The 14,914-nt window shown below is 46.4% G+C and overlaps 2 protein-coding genes across 2 annotated transcripts; both read right to left on the bottom strand.

The window, feature by feature from the left end:
• Positions 1-9: 9 nt before the first annotated feature.
• LOC128723697 (uncharacterized) lies at positions 10-3,205 on the bottom strand. Its single transcript, XM_053817461.1, has 3 exons — positions 3,144-3,205; positions 1,243-1,567; positions 10-1,176 (listed from the first exon to the last, which is right to left on the bottom strand). Exons 1-3 carry the CDS (start codon positions 3,181-3,183, stop codon positions 195-197), a joined length of 1,347 nt encoding a protein of 448 aa, XP_053673436.1. The 5' UTR covers positions 3,184-3,205; the 3' UTR covers positions 10-194.
• A 9,434-nt stretch (positions 3,206-12,639) lies between these two features.
• LOC128725015 (putative odorant receptor 69a) lies at positions 12,640-14,428 on the bottom strand. Its single transcript, XM_053818733.1, has 6 exons — positions 14,307-14,428; positions 13,850-14,210; positions 13,348-13,661; positions 13,041-13,245; positions 12,801-12,956; positions 12,640-12,693 (listed from the first exon to the last, which is right to left on the bottom strand). The coding sequence occupies exons 1-6, from the start codon at positions 14,426-14,428 to the stop codon at positions 12,640-12,642; spliced, it is 1,212 nt and encodes a 403-aa protein (XP_053674708.1).
• Positions 14,429-14,914: the final 486 nt, after the last annotated feature.

The raw sequence follows: 14,914 nt of genomic DNA, 5'->3' as shown, positions 1-14,914 counted from the left end.
ATTGCTCATCATTCACACCCTTATTTTCCGTTGAAGGTACATGTCTGTTTGCAACCATACGCCGTAATAGTTCTCTATCTCTACATCATTATTACCCTCTAATCGTTGTTTACCATTACAATTTCGTTGCCCGGTAGCTCCGGTGTTCATGTTTCGTTGTCATGCGTTGCTGGTGCCAATGGGCAGATCTCTCCTCACTTTCCGTGGAGTCGCTTCACACGATACAAAATGAATGAAAGGGCTGTCTCGTTTGTGAACCGCCCAATCGTGGTATAGCACAGATTGAGGCTCTGTGCTGTCACGCGCACGTTTGTTTGACCACGAGAAGACAGCTGCTTCAGCTTGACATCGCTCAGGTATGAGCTCCACTCGGTCTCATCATCCACGGTCGTCATGACCAGCTCCTGGTTGTACGTCAGACCAAGCAGTTCGCGAAGCTGCCGCTCAGACGCCTTCTGGCGTTGCAGATCGTCATCTTCCTCGCTTGGGAGCTTCGTGTACGTCCCATTCGTTCCCTCCGAGGACGTCTCCTGGTAGTTGTGGTTGATCTCATCCGCCAGATCCTTCACCGTGTACAATCGCAGCTTGTCGCTGAAGATGGCGCGGTACATTGCGATCACCTGCCGGTAGCCTTCCCGCGGAGTCATATATTCTAGCACGCCATCCAGCTCCTGCTTTGTCAGTAGCGGTCGGCAAATTTGCTCTTTCTGGAGATCCACCGCGTACTGATAGCCGGGAATGCCGACAAGGCGCCGTGTCAGAAACAGCACGCTCTCATACGACACGAACGGCATGTAGCCGGTGAACGCATCCACGATGGCACCAATCATCTGGCGGAAAAGTGGCGTCTCAAGCTGCAGTGATGGCAAGAACACGTACCGCATCACCATGCGGCAGATCATCTCGACCACCTCCAACCGATGCAGGCACATGTTGTAGACATCCTCGACACCCAACATGAACCCGATTACCGCCCAAAAGTGCACAAACGCTTCGCGATCCTCACGATTGTCGTAACGGATACCGAGTAGGTGTGGACGAATCAGTGGAAATCCCATGAACCCAAACGTGGTAAGGGCCATTTCCGGTTGGCTGATGAAGCCGAGGTTGCGCTTTGTGGCACTGTTCGAAGCACTCAGGTGCATCCGGCGAACCTGCGAGAGTGATTTCCAAGACCTAAAACAATGGATACGAACGTCAGTTACGTTGGGAACGCGTTGATCCAGTAAGAAGAGTACTTACCGCGATCCGGGAACCAGATCACTCTCGTACCAATCGCTCAAGTGTATGAAAGTGGACACGTATCGTTTGCGGGCCGTTTCCATCGTGCTGGATTTGCCCGTGTGTTCGAGGATGCGTAAGCCCTTCGGATCGGCCAGCAACACCAGCAAGCTGCAGAAGTTGGCCTGCAGGATGCCAAACCGGTTGTCGTTGTAGAACTTCTGGCCCCGCTTGAACTTGGCCTCGTCAAACCAGGTGGGTAGACGCGTTTCTAAGCTCGCTCCTGTGCCAACATCGCACGGTTTGCCGAAGGCCGCAAACAGCGTTATAAAGTACTGCTTAGCCGCTGTAAAAAGGGAGAGATAGTTGAAAAATAGATCGTCAGCATACTAGTTTGGGGTGCCTTATTCCTTTATCATACGTATCTAAACTCATTTGCAAGGTACCTTAGAGGTTACTTGTGTTTTATTTAAAGAGCATGTAAAACATCTGTTCCTAGCCGTGGTGTTTCGATAAGCAACCCTTCATCGAAGGGTTAAAAATGTTCGTTTCTTTAACAATACATCAAATCATTTGCCGATGATCACTTCAACACATCATTTCGGGAATTTCGAGCCGCTCCCCCAGGCATTCGGCAGAAACGTTCTTCCTTTTTCCCTCCATCTCATGTATCAAAAAACTCATTAAGAACACCTCGCACCGTCCGAATGCCCTTCGTCATGCTCGTTTTCTGTTTGTGCGATTCTGGCGAGTTTTCATGGAGCACCACAAAAGACCACCGCTCAAGTGGACAGAGGCGTAACACCAAGAACACCGCCAAGAGTGGCACCGAAGCGGATCGAAAAAGAGCTCCATCGGTTGGTGCCGTTTCGGAACAATAACCTCCCAACTGCCCTAGCTGATCCGCACACGGAAAGAAGATCGCGAGTCTGAGCAAAAAAGATCAAATTCTGCGATTATTTATTGAGTACGTGAACCCACGATTAACCCAACCATGGGGCCGATACGCGGGATGTGATAGGCCCTTTTCTCACGGAACCAGAGTAAATGAGAAGGTGTTTAAATCCGTCGATGGCGTCTCGCAGCTTGTTCGGTTCATCTATTTGTACCAGCGGAAACGTGAGCGGGTGTGGAGGCTGGGAATTTATTTTCGCCCGTCGAACACTGCGTTCCGTCCCATTCTCGCCAAGGAAACATGGAAACATGACGTCACACACCACAAACGGCGCCACTATCTTATCTACTCAAACACTATCAGTGTTCGACGTGCTCCCGAATAACTAGACCAACGCTGGTTCAGTAAAGTCACAATATTTCATACGCGCGCGAAGGTCCCCCTAGACCGGTGGTTTGTTTTCTCCTCGTTCATAACACATTGAATCAATTTATGAGATAGTTTCAATTAAATATGCATCAAGTGCGCCGAACCAAATCAAACACGGCAGTCGTCACGGATCGTTCACGGGCCCTTTGGACGGCGTGATTATCGAGCTGCTTTTTTTTCTTCGCTTATTTTAAAAACCAACAAAGGCGCACTGATCCAATTGATTAGCATGGGAGCTTGAATTCGGACGCTAAATAAAACCGGTGATTGCGTTCCCATCGTTCAATCGCGCGTGCCTGCCGTATCGAGCTGTATACAGGCTGTAAGTCGATTTTCCCATGGCGCGAAAAACGCCTCCTACGATTGACGCACTGGCGGAGAATAAAGAATCACGGATCGGCTTGCTGGGATGAAAGAGAAAATTTACACTCATCCGTTGACGTGCGGCATTCGAGCGGTGGAAAACTCAAGCAGTGGAAATTTCGAGCAGTTTGACAAGACAAACAACAAAGCCGGGGGATGACTCCCGGCTCACTCTGCCACTTGGTTCTGTTTGTATTCACATGCCTTACGGGAGTGTTTCCCGCCAAGTACTCACCCGTCTCCTCCTCCGTCAGCTCCATTGTGGGAACAGTCATTGTGTGAGGGTTGGTATGTATGTGCCCTTGCAAACCAAAACACGACTCCCTGCGGTTCAGGCTTTCGTTCTATACGCGTGATGTTCCCCTTTCACCAGTTTACAGCAGCAATTGGGCTGTTAAATGTCGGTAGAACAGGTTGGTCGAAATTTCACAACACCCTGCAAGTGGTAACGGGAATCGCAGTGGGGCAACGCCAACACTTTAACAAAAATAAAACCCCCAAACCGGGATGCAGAACGGAAAACACAGAGCACAGAACACCGAGCACCGAGAGCGCACTCGCGGACGAGTCCTCCTTCGTTGAGCAATCGAACGCGTATGATTCGTTCGAGCGGCGAACGAGAACGCGACGAGGGCTAGAACGAAATCGCACTCGGCTCGTGCGGGAGTCATCATCATCATCATCGTCATCGACAAACATCATCATCGGGAGCTTCTATGGGGTTCTAAGGCGATTGTCGTGGGAGTAACGGATGTCCTTATCACTGCAGTCGTTGAACACGGTCATAGAGAAAAGTTCAAGACAAACGATGCATCTCTATGCAGCGTTGATGCACCGCCAGCGATGTTTTTTTGCGAAGGACCAACAACCTTGTATTTGTTTGTTTGTATTCCAAACATCAAGAATTTTCTAACAAACGCATTCACGTCGTAATCGCGATTCGTTAGCTGCAATCGCTTCAAATTGACAATGAAGCAGTTCAAATACTTCTCTAAACATGATATTGCAAGGTACAACATGCAAAAAAATATGTATAAAAGTATTTCTCAATCACCGATACAAGCTTAACCCATCCATAAAGCTGGGTAAGATTTTAATTTATTCGAGATGACTTCGCGGAACAAGCTTCCGATGACCGGAGGCTTGCGTAACTGAGCCAACGATCGCACAACATTGTGCCTTTCAATTGGGAGAAGGAATTTTCAAACGCACTCGAGCGTAAGGGAGAGCACGTTTGCTTTTACATATGCGTTTGTAGAAATCGATTTCAATTAATGCAAATAAGAAATACAACATTTGTATAGAAGCAGTTGAAGTGTTAAATGTGCTCAAAATATAGGTCAATTGAATCAGCTTTATCTCCACACCGTTCTACTTGTAATAGTAGGTGAAATTGACACGTGTGAAAGGGAAGGTGAACAGGAAATACACCATAGGGTGCGCGATGGATCCGGCGTGCACCCGCAAGGCGAAAGGGTTCAAGTTCATCGCGATCCCCGCCGGTTGTAGGGCTGTGTTATGGAAGCTTAAGGTACTGCTCACCACCACGACACCAGTTTTCATTGAACGGACGAGATGCAAGGTTAAAACCGATGCACCCAAGGTCTGGTCTACCAACACATTGAGAAAAAACCGGTCTCGAATTGCATCTCGTGCGGCCGCTACGTAATCGAGCACGATGCACATGCACCCGCCGTTTCGCAGGTCGTTCCCAGTTGGTCCACCGACGGCCCTTCGAGTCGCCGCCAGGGTTTGCGTGTAATGTCACTGACTTTGGACTGCGTTCTTAGCTTGCTGGCAACGTGATTCACTTCCTTGTTCTATTGAGCGCAGCTGCAAGTTATCATTACGTGCCATTATTTCCGTTTGCGATCTGTCGAACATTGAGCCAGACGGGTGGCGTATGCAATGTGCTTTCATTGTGAAAACATGATGCTGTTTGTTCGTCAACTAAGCGCTTGCTATGCTGGGTTTGACAAGTATCTTTGGGAATTTCACATGGTAAATTATTGAATTACCTGTAAATTTGCAAGGTTTTTTATGTAGCGCTGCTTGTGTTTAAAATTCTCCACAAAAGAGGGCTTTTATATGATTATAAGCATTTTTGGAGGTTACAAGTAGCAAATAAAGTAAGGTTTTTCTAATTTGCAATGAATTAAGGCGTTATATCAGAGAAAAATCAAATTTTCCTTTTCTCGTTTTCACACAATGTATCGCGTACTAGATCGAGTCGCGTGCAAGCAACTTGCACGCTACATTCTTTCATTCAATTCCTGTCATCGTGCCAATTGCAGGGGTGGCAAAGATATGCATTCGAAAAAACAACGCTTTTGACGTTCCGTTGATAAGAACATTTACTAGCACGTGCTTATTGATTGGCAGAAAGACAGTGCTTGATCCCTCGTGGTTCCGGTTTAACCTTCAAAAAACTAGTTTCGAAAATTTGTTGAAGTGCAGGATCCTAAATGTTTTTTAATCTACGCTTTTAGTCAATTGCATTAAATTTTATTTTAATAACCGCGATACCATCCTTTTTTAGTGATACTGACATGATACTGGTACTGGCAAATATGAACTGCTTCCGATTCACAAATACCGTATTTACACACATACCATGCGCTTACCAAGAAGTCTTTACAGTTTGTCAGGAAACCAAGGGAAAATATCCGGAATAAGCTTGATTCCGGAACAATGTGATTGCTGCCCACGATTCAATGCCTCTTTCAGTTTACACAATAAACTGTAAGCTCCTACAGGTTACTTTTTGTTTATTTGACAGGGCTTAGAAGCATTGAAACGCTTAAAATAGAACAAGCGTGGGTATAATTCCTCTCTCCCGTCCCACACCAGAAGAAACTAGCTTTAGGTTTTGAACGCGCTTTTAGTTTCGTTTAAATTTCACCTTCCCGTACCACCACATTGTGAGCATGAATGAAAATCCGGAAAGAAAACGTACAACTGTTGCACATGATGCACCGAGACGACCAGACCCGACCAGAGCGCATGGAATCATCAATTGAGGAAAATACTACGCTCATTCACGATTTTCGCCCCATTTCATCCTTGCTCTATCTGGCGCTCTCTCGCTCCCTAACTAGCGCTGTCTTGCTCTATCTCCTGTCGCCGAGATGTCGTCCATCCCGAGCGCATCCTTTCGAGCTGCAGGACAGCTGTGCTGCTGGACATCACTCTCACTACCGGAAGCTTTCTCATCGCTCGCATCGACGCGTTCTTCTCGGTGAGAGTTCAACAAATATTAAGCTAATTAATGGTAGAATATGTTACTCCGGAAATAGAAAGCACGCACACCTACTGCACCCGATCGGGACTAGGTGGCAGTTTTCACCGACGAGCAAGTTTCTTTCCGCATCCAACCGACCAACTATTCGGAACTAGCCCATGACTAAGAGAAAGAGAGCGAAATGTCATATCAGTTGATAGCGTACCGTCGAGCTCATCAGCCACGTTGTGGCATTCGTGTGCGGACACTAGATCGGTACGGTTCGGAACCAGTGTCTCATTACTTCATTAGCACCGGACGCCAGGGTGCGTCTCATTGTCGGTGTTGAACGTCGTCGTTAACGATCAGACTCGCTTAATATTCTGCTCGAACTGGTGTGACTGGAAACACGTGTCTATTCCCAGGGTAACCGGGACCCTGCTGACCCATCGTTCGTCCTTTCTTCGTCCATTTGTGGCCGTTTCGTTCGCCGCAACGCGCGTCGGTGATCTCGCGATCAGTCGCATTTGTTCAGGTGCGACAAAGGGAACCAAATCGGGCGTGTGTGGTGAACCGCGTCTTGAAATCTCTTGCCAACAAACGGCACGGGTACCGGCGGCCTTGTGTTGGTGTCCTCGAACGTCGGCATACAAATGCTCCCGGTTAGCCTGCGGGTGCCGGTTCCATCGTGCGATCCCGTGTAAATGCGCGTGTGTCCCGTAGTGTTGTTTTCGTGCGTACGTTCAATTAATCTACCGCGATCGGTCCAACATTATACCGATCGGTGCGATCATCGATTCCGGAGGGCCACCTTAGCGTAGGCAAACCAAAGACAGCACCGGTCCGCGTGTGTTGGTGCCCGGCCACCATCTTTTGCTTCACATATCAGTTGGCGATCGGGGACGTTTCACAACCGCACGGAGTGCGATGGAAATTGGGTGCATAAATTGATTGCCATCCGAATTGCCACCCGTACCGCTGGCCCTTCGCGTTTGTCGTGATCAATTTACGGCCATTCCTGTCTAATCAAACGCGCACCTACTCACCGATAGCCACCGCACAACGAGGCCTATTGCTTACTGTCCGTCTTTCCATCGTTAGTGTCGCGGTCTCCATTTTCTCCAGCGCCATCGAAGCCGTCGAACGATCGAAGCCACCGATGCTTCCCCATGGTCCGTGGTGGTGCAGTGTGAGTGCGTGTAGTGTGCGTGCCATTTAGTGGCACCGAGTGAAGTGTAACACAGCCGCACCGAGTCGAAAAACTCATTACCAGCCCGCAAAGTGGAGTAGTATTACGTCGGAATTACTTCTCGCGAGGTTCCGAGGCCAGCGTGCTTTGGCAGACAGGTTAATATAATCAAAGCGAAATCGAAAACTCATCCTCCGGCTTGCCGTGGTCGAGGGCAAGCACGCCAAATCAAACGCAAATTGAGTGTAACCTTTTGCCATTGGAATACTCGAGTGCAGCAGCCGTACCGGTGGCAGCGTGTTCGTGTGTGCATAAAATTCGATCGGTTATATAGTGCGTGTCTTTGTTGTTTCCTGTTATCCCCTGCACAAGCTCCGGGATTCGATTTAACGCGAGGTAAGCTACTACAACTTAGGGTGGGTGCCAAAGGACGAGTGTGGACAAAGAAGGCACACGCGGACGCCATTGCTTATGACCAGCATAAAGCAATCAGTGAAAAAGCTAGAGAGCAAACGAGTTTATTAACAACGCATCATAACAACATGGTTGTACATGAGCTATGATCTCCTGTGCTAGGGAACAAGGGTATATCCTTTTCGAATTAAATTAGTTAACTATAAACTATAAAACCTGTCAAACATTCATAAGCCAATGTAATATAGTCATCCTACCATTGTCATATATCGAAGAAGTAACATGATACGATCGAAGAATACATCAGTGCAGGTATAAACTAGTTCATCAATGTTATCACCTAAACTTTCACAATTTCGGCATCACCTGTTAAACCGTATTAAAAATCACTTTCTTTTGATAACTCACTGTAAAATGCGCAGAAAAATCTATAAAATCAACAGAAAGACATCTATCAGCAAGGCAGCTGTCTTTCACGGATGCTGTGTACCCTAAATCACTATGGCTGAGGTCCTAGTGATGATGATGAAGTGAAGCTGACACTAACTAATGCCTCAGTTTCGTATCCTTGATACGAAAAAGATTCTTATTATAAGATTATAAGTGAGGTTATGTGTATTTTATGGAAATTGTGCCATGTCCGTCGGATACCACTAATTTGTGCAGAGCATTGCCAGAAAACCAATAGAAGAATAACACCACCTATTCATCGTACGTTCGTAACTCTTCCGTGTTGCCTGTAGCAATCGCTATTTCAATGCAACCGGCTTCCGTAGTTATAAGACTACAGAACCATGGCAATGCAAACCTCGTTATTGACATTTAGACATGCATCTTCGGGCGTCTTGTATCGAAATCGTATCGTGTGTATTTAAACTTAACTCTACATTTGAGTATTTTTTGCTAACTCGAAGATGCTACGCTATGTTCGTTTGTAAGCATTCTCTGATAGATAATGGCTTTACACTGAGCTTGAATACAGTTGTAACCATCAAGCCGAAATGGGATGAAATAAAAGTCGTTGAATCAGTCAAAAGATGCAATTGCGAAAGCAATACCCATGTGCGTGGAAGGGAATGCCACGTGCAGCGGCCAGATTAGTGAAGCAAATATAATTAGAATCCGACAGGCACGTAGCATAGAACACCGCGTGGTTTTATGCTCCTGGAATCGAAGTTCAAACGGATTATTGAACGTACTGGAAATGGAAATAAAAACTACTTTTGATGTGGTCAGGCTTTGAAACGGCAGAATACACCACCGATGTGCAATGATATTTTTTCATTCTAAAACGTCTGAATATCTGAACAAAATATAGCAATTGATTCATGACCCCGCTATTGCCAAATGCATCCATCTATTTCCATAGGACGAAAGAAAATGTGAAATTTTACTCCTGATCTATACAACGAATCAGGCAGTGCTTAATACACACTACGTCCACGCAAAAAAAGACGTGCATGTATAACGAGGACGTCATTATCACCTTTGGTAGTTGAAGTCTGTTAGCTTTATTTCCACAATTTCGCTAGCTCACTCTGCCGCATTCGAGTGTCCGTCCAATGCCAACTGCGTAATTTGCATTACGTTATTAATCCGAACGATCGAATCCGGCACACCTGGGCCATGCCGGTCGTGCCGTTGTGGTTCGTTGATAAGACACCCGCCAAATGGCATCTGCTGCACGTGCTCGTTTGCTGCACGTTGAATCAGATCACATTCGTTCCATTTGTGATTGTTCTTTCCAGTCCCCGAACAGGCGAGTCACTCGCGAGTATATCCTGCCAGTAGAAGAAGAAACTGAACTGGACCGATTCAAGGTCGCCCGCTGGTTGACAGCTTTCAGGCATTGCACGATTGCATGAAGGATGCAGAATGGAACACATATTTTCCCGCTCCACTCCATGTCGGGATTAATTATGCATTCGCGGCTTACGCGAACACAGAAATAGACGCTCAAGCAGTCAGTTAATTATTAAAACATTCATTCATTCTCTTGGATGAATTTGCAAATGCGACTGCGGGCTAAAAGTTAAGCGTAAAGGGAAGACGAAAAGGACTCTAAACCAACCCACAGTGGGCAATTCTTTCTTGGAATCACTTCTGCAATGTTCGCCTGGCGAGCGAGAAATTAGAGCATAAACATCATAAATGCAAGTTCAAACGCGGATGGCCTTGTCCTTTAACAAACTTTAAAAAAGTATAATTTCACACTTCGCCGATCGCCACAGGTGATCGCTTTCGTAGCGCATAGAGCACATTGCATGACTTCCAAGAAATCACAACCCGCCCCAGAGCTTCAAGGGAATAGCTAATTTGGATTGAATGCTGCTCGATTAGGTGCTCGCTTTGGAGGAGTGCAATAGAGCGAATGCCATCCTTCGAATACCCTTCCTTCCAGCACCATGGGAGCCCATTCTTCGTTGCAATCCGTATCAAATTGCGTCCGTACCAAATTAAATATTCCTCTCCGGGTGCAGTGCAACCATAAGAGGGCGAGGATTGCAGGATGTATCCTTTCAGCTGGTGGCACACAAACGCCTCCGAGATGGAACACGACGAGAAGGAAGCTGCCGGTCTCGTTTACCGAACGGCCTCGACCTTGCTGTCCTTCGGCCATAATATTCCTTCCCTATTAACTGACACGGTGGATGGACCGGGAATCAAATGCGACGTCAACTAAGCGCTTTTGTGTCGGTTTTGATGAACAGTGCTTGCTCCTTGAAGGGAAAACTTTGAAGCTGTCTCTTCATCCCACTACCGTACCACTGCATTGTTTTCCGTAACGATCGAAGAAAGGACTTGTGCATTCAAATGGGCTTTAAATGTACGAAGCTTAACTTTAAGGACCTTCGTTTGAGTTCGACACCGGCCGATGTGATACCACTGACGGAGGTGTATAATTAGATCACCTCCACAAAAGCGAAATGTTCAGTGTTTTGCTTTTGAAACAAAGCAATGATCCAACTGAAGTGTAACCCACGCGCAGAGGCACTTAAAAGAGATATCACATCGCGTAGGGTTCGTAAAAACAAAATAAATACAGAACGAATGTAAACGACGAAGCGAGATGCATGAATGACATGCAATTGATTGACGATTATGCTGCAATCCGTTCCATTACACGTAACCATTTCCATCTGCTGTAATGACTCTCCTAAGGACCACCCCGTGTGGGTGACATAACACAATCATATCAATGATTTCCTGCGATTTCCATGAAACACCATTTTAACGTGGTGGCGCGTGACGCGATTCTGTGCATTTTTTTTATTCATTTTTTCATGAGACCAACTTAACTTCCCACGATGGGTTTTGGTGTTACATCAGAATGTGTAGTTCTTCTTTGACCCCTGCACGCGCACTTCGATGCACACAATGCACAAATCACGTAGGTGTTTTTAAATCCAGAAACGTGAATGGAGACGCCTGAAATGGAGACTAATGGAGACGCCTAATACTTTGTGCAAAATTTGCTTTTTTCAAACAAAAAGAAATTTTAAACCACCTACAGCGGCACACAAAAAAAAGTTCACACAAATTTTTATGGTATAAAATGCTTGTGGGAGATAAAATGCTACGATTTACATTGTACCCAGACCACCTAGATGGTAACAAAACTCTCATGTTCGTCCTTCAATTGGCATCTCGGTTTAACCGGAAACCAGGTACAATAATTGTATTCTGCACAGGTGAACCGGTATCCGAGACTAATTTCTTTGTTTTGACCCAGTGATTGCGAAAGCAGCAGCTTGCCTTATGCCTTTGTCATAAATAAACCATGACTAATGAAAATTAAATGAAATTTTGAGCCAACAATTACATTTTTCATTTGATTAAGTTATATAGGGCGAGTGGAATAGTGGCTTTTATAACTTCGCTTTGACCGAATGTTGTCTGGATGTTGCGTGTCGTTTATAATTTCAACGTATTGTGATAAATGCAATCAAAGCGCATGTGATCTCGCCCCACTTGTAGCTCATCTCCACGGGGATGGCCAGCCTTTTCTCTGTCGTAATTTCAGTAGTTTCTGTGAACAGCTACGTGACAATCCAGCGCGATGTAAGTCCCGGTGGCGTGCATCGGAGTCAGTTTATAAAAGACAGAAACAACTTTCAGTGCGATGCCCGTTTGCAAGTCAGTTTGCACGTCAATGAAACGTCCTGCTATCTCGTTTTTTTTCTCTGCATTCACCCACTAGCAACGGGAGGGTTGAGACTCACGTTCGCTACGGTAACTTTGTCCCGTTCGGGATCCTCCGCAGGGTTGGCATCGGTATCGAGGAAGTAACCGTTGGATATAAGTTGGAGAAAAAGAACCGCTTGAATTGTTTGCTTGTCTGTGCAATAATTCAGTTGGCAAAGTGCAATGCTGTTTGTGCTGCAGGTTGTGTCAGAATGTCAGGCAGGTTTCGTTCGCGCAATAGCTGTAATAAACATCGATTTAATTTACGCTTTACGGTGTGTTTAATAAAAATACCGATATCGTTGTAGCAAAGTTTTTTTTCTTCCATATTTAATCGTCCTGGTATGGTCGCACAGAAGCAAACTGTATACAAAGTTGGCATTTAATGGTAGACGGATACTCCATAAAAATGAAGCAAATACAAAGATACACATCTCAGAACGAGAAAATGATGTACATTTTCGATGTTATCCGCTAAACATGTTATTGCATCGGAAAGCTAAAGGTGTCTTTAACAAATGAACAGAACAGAACACAGATTTCCCCCAGGCATTTGCTCCGGACCGGTAGGTTGCATTATTGATTTAGGCGCACGGAAGCTCAGCTTCAATTTAATACATCACAAAGCAAACGCGAACGGTATGTTCTTGCAACCGGAATAAAAATAAGCGCAAACCGTATTGAGAGCAATCAGCCAATGTGCATTTATTCCCACCAATCTACTCATTCCACCATGGTCCTCAGCAGGGTGCATATCGAGTAGGAGCGGCTCAGAATCTGTACTCAGAGAAAGAGAACAAACAATTTGTGAGCAAAAAAATCCATAGAAATATGTGCTTCCTTCAACAGCGTGCCTGTCCAGTGAGCTCGTTTCCCATACCCACCGCAATGAACGAGTCATACGTCAACGGGAACAACCGATAGACATCGATAATGAACGGCCTCTGGGCGCGCATCATGGTGAACTGCAGATCCTTTTTCAACGCATCATCCAACGCCAGCCAGTTGCAACGGGCCATTGCATCACTCACGCCTGTCGACTTTCGGGTGGAAGAAGAAGCGAGCAAAAGACCCTCGTTTCCCAGCACAAAAATGCATTAGACGAGGATGGTATTTACACTTACCGTGTGGGTGATTAGATTGCCGAAGAAACTCCACAAAAAGATCTGATAGAACGCAGTCAGCATGTACGCACCGAAGCGAAGCATCTGCATTGGGTCGCCTTTGGTGAACATCAGCTCGAACGCCGTCAAGCAGATTATGAGCAAGCTGCACACGAACTGTACCATAATGTTTGGCTCGAACAAGCGCTTCACTCGGTTACAGAAGCTGCACACAGAAGAAACGCCACGAATGCAAAGAAACAGAAAAGAATTTCAATTTATACCATTTGGGGAGTTCCTTAAAAAAATCTGTCCAGGTTGGGCTCACGCAAGCAGCTGCTGGTGATCCGCCATCAAGCCATGCACCTGACATCGAAGGGTTGCTTCTCCGTGAAGCGGACCCTCGGTGGGGATCACCAAATCAATGCCGATCATCTCGAATTCCATGCACTGCATGTCGAAAATCAGCCCCATCTGGCTGAATACCTGCGTGCCGACGCTGTCAATGAACAGCACATTGAACAGTACGCTCCCGATCAGAAAAGCTTGGCAGAGAATCACGCAACCGTAACCGAGTGGAGTGGCCGTGCTGAAAGGGTAGCTGGCGCGTAGGATGAGCTTTTCCCCATGAGAAAAGAGGCCCTGCGGATGGAAAGGGTTTACCAAGAGAAGGAATCGCTTCGATGGATGGAACGATGGAGTTTGTTTCCATTTTGTTTTAAACAGAAATTAAATAAGCGTTCCGGAGGCTGGAAAGGATAACGTGCTCATCCACTCCTACCAGAAGTCAATAATCAACCGAAACACCAAAAATCCTTCGTGACACTTACGTTTACAATCAGGCACCCGCCGAGTATCGTAGCGATCCATTTCGACGCGTTCTGAAGCAGCCGTTCCTGAGTCTCCCTACGGCGCATCTCACGAACAAATGCGTCACCCTGCCGACGGTATCTCTCGTGATACACCTGCAGTTGTTCGACGCACTCGTCCAGCTCATCGTAGACCGTGGCACAGTGCAACCGTTTCGAGAGCATCATCAGCAGCCCCGCAAGGATGCACATGTTATCCCCAAACAGACCAATGTCACTAAGCACGGTTGCCAGGTCAGCCACGATAGTGCACGTTTGCAGCACAAAGAATGCATCGAGCAAGTAAAACCCGAAACGACGAGCTAGCGGAGTCTCCGATGTACTTTTGTACAGCCCAAGGACTCTGCAACGTTAGTCGAAGTTTACTCTAGTTCACCCGAACCTAGTGCATAGTGAAAGACGGCAAAACATGGCGTACCTGAGATACGCAAAGTTGCCCTTCACGTATACCTCTTCGGGCAAATTTTCTCCACACACGAGGCGTTCAATCTTGCTCCAGATGGATTCCGTAACGGTAGGGGTTTGGGACACAAGTGACATGCTGCTAAACTAACGAGTTCCTTCTTGGTGTACTCTCCGGTATGTGTGGCTCACCGTAAAACGATGTAATTGAACAGGAGGGAAACCTGCGAATGTTCTGCGCATTTTCCGCGTGGTTTCCCGTTTTTATACGCTCACGATTGAGACGCGATCCTTTTCGCGACGGATCCGGACGAAGGATTTTTTCATATTAATTAGAAACTCTAGGCGATATTTATCGTTCCGTCGCGTGGTACGAGCCGAGCGACAATTAGAGAGCGCACCAAACTGAACGTATTCGAAAAGGATAATATACGTACTTGATGGGAGCAATTACGTACCACGTGCTGGTTGCTATCGTTTTATTTCTTGGTTCGATCTCGCAAGGACGAGGCAACTCCTTCCCACTCCTGTCCGCTTGTGTCAAGAATTATTTTCCTGATGAAATCACGGGTGATGTGAATTGTGCAATCGTTATAATTTATGGCCCACAGTTATGAGCTTGGA

This window comes from Anopheles nili, chromosome 3, assembly GCF_943737925.1.
Source record: "Anopheles nili chromosome 3, idAnoNiliSN_F5_01, whole genome shotgun sequence".
Taxonomy (NCBI): domain Eukaryota; kingdom Metazoa; phylum Arthropoda; class Insecta; order Diptera; family Culicidae; genus Anopheles; species Anopheles nili.
Note: the sequence above shows the minus strand (reverse complement) of the source record. Positions and strands in the feature narration are given on the sequence as shown.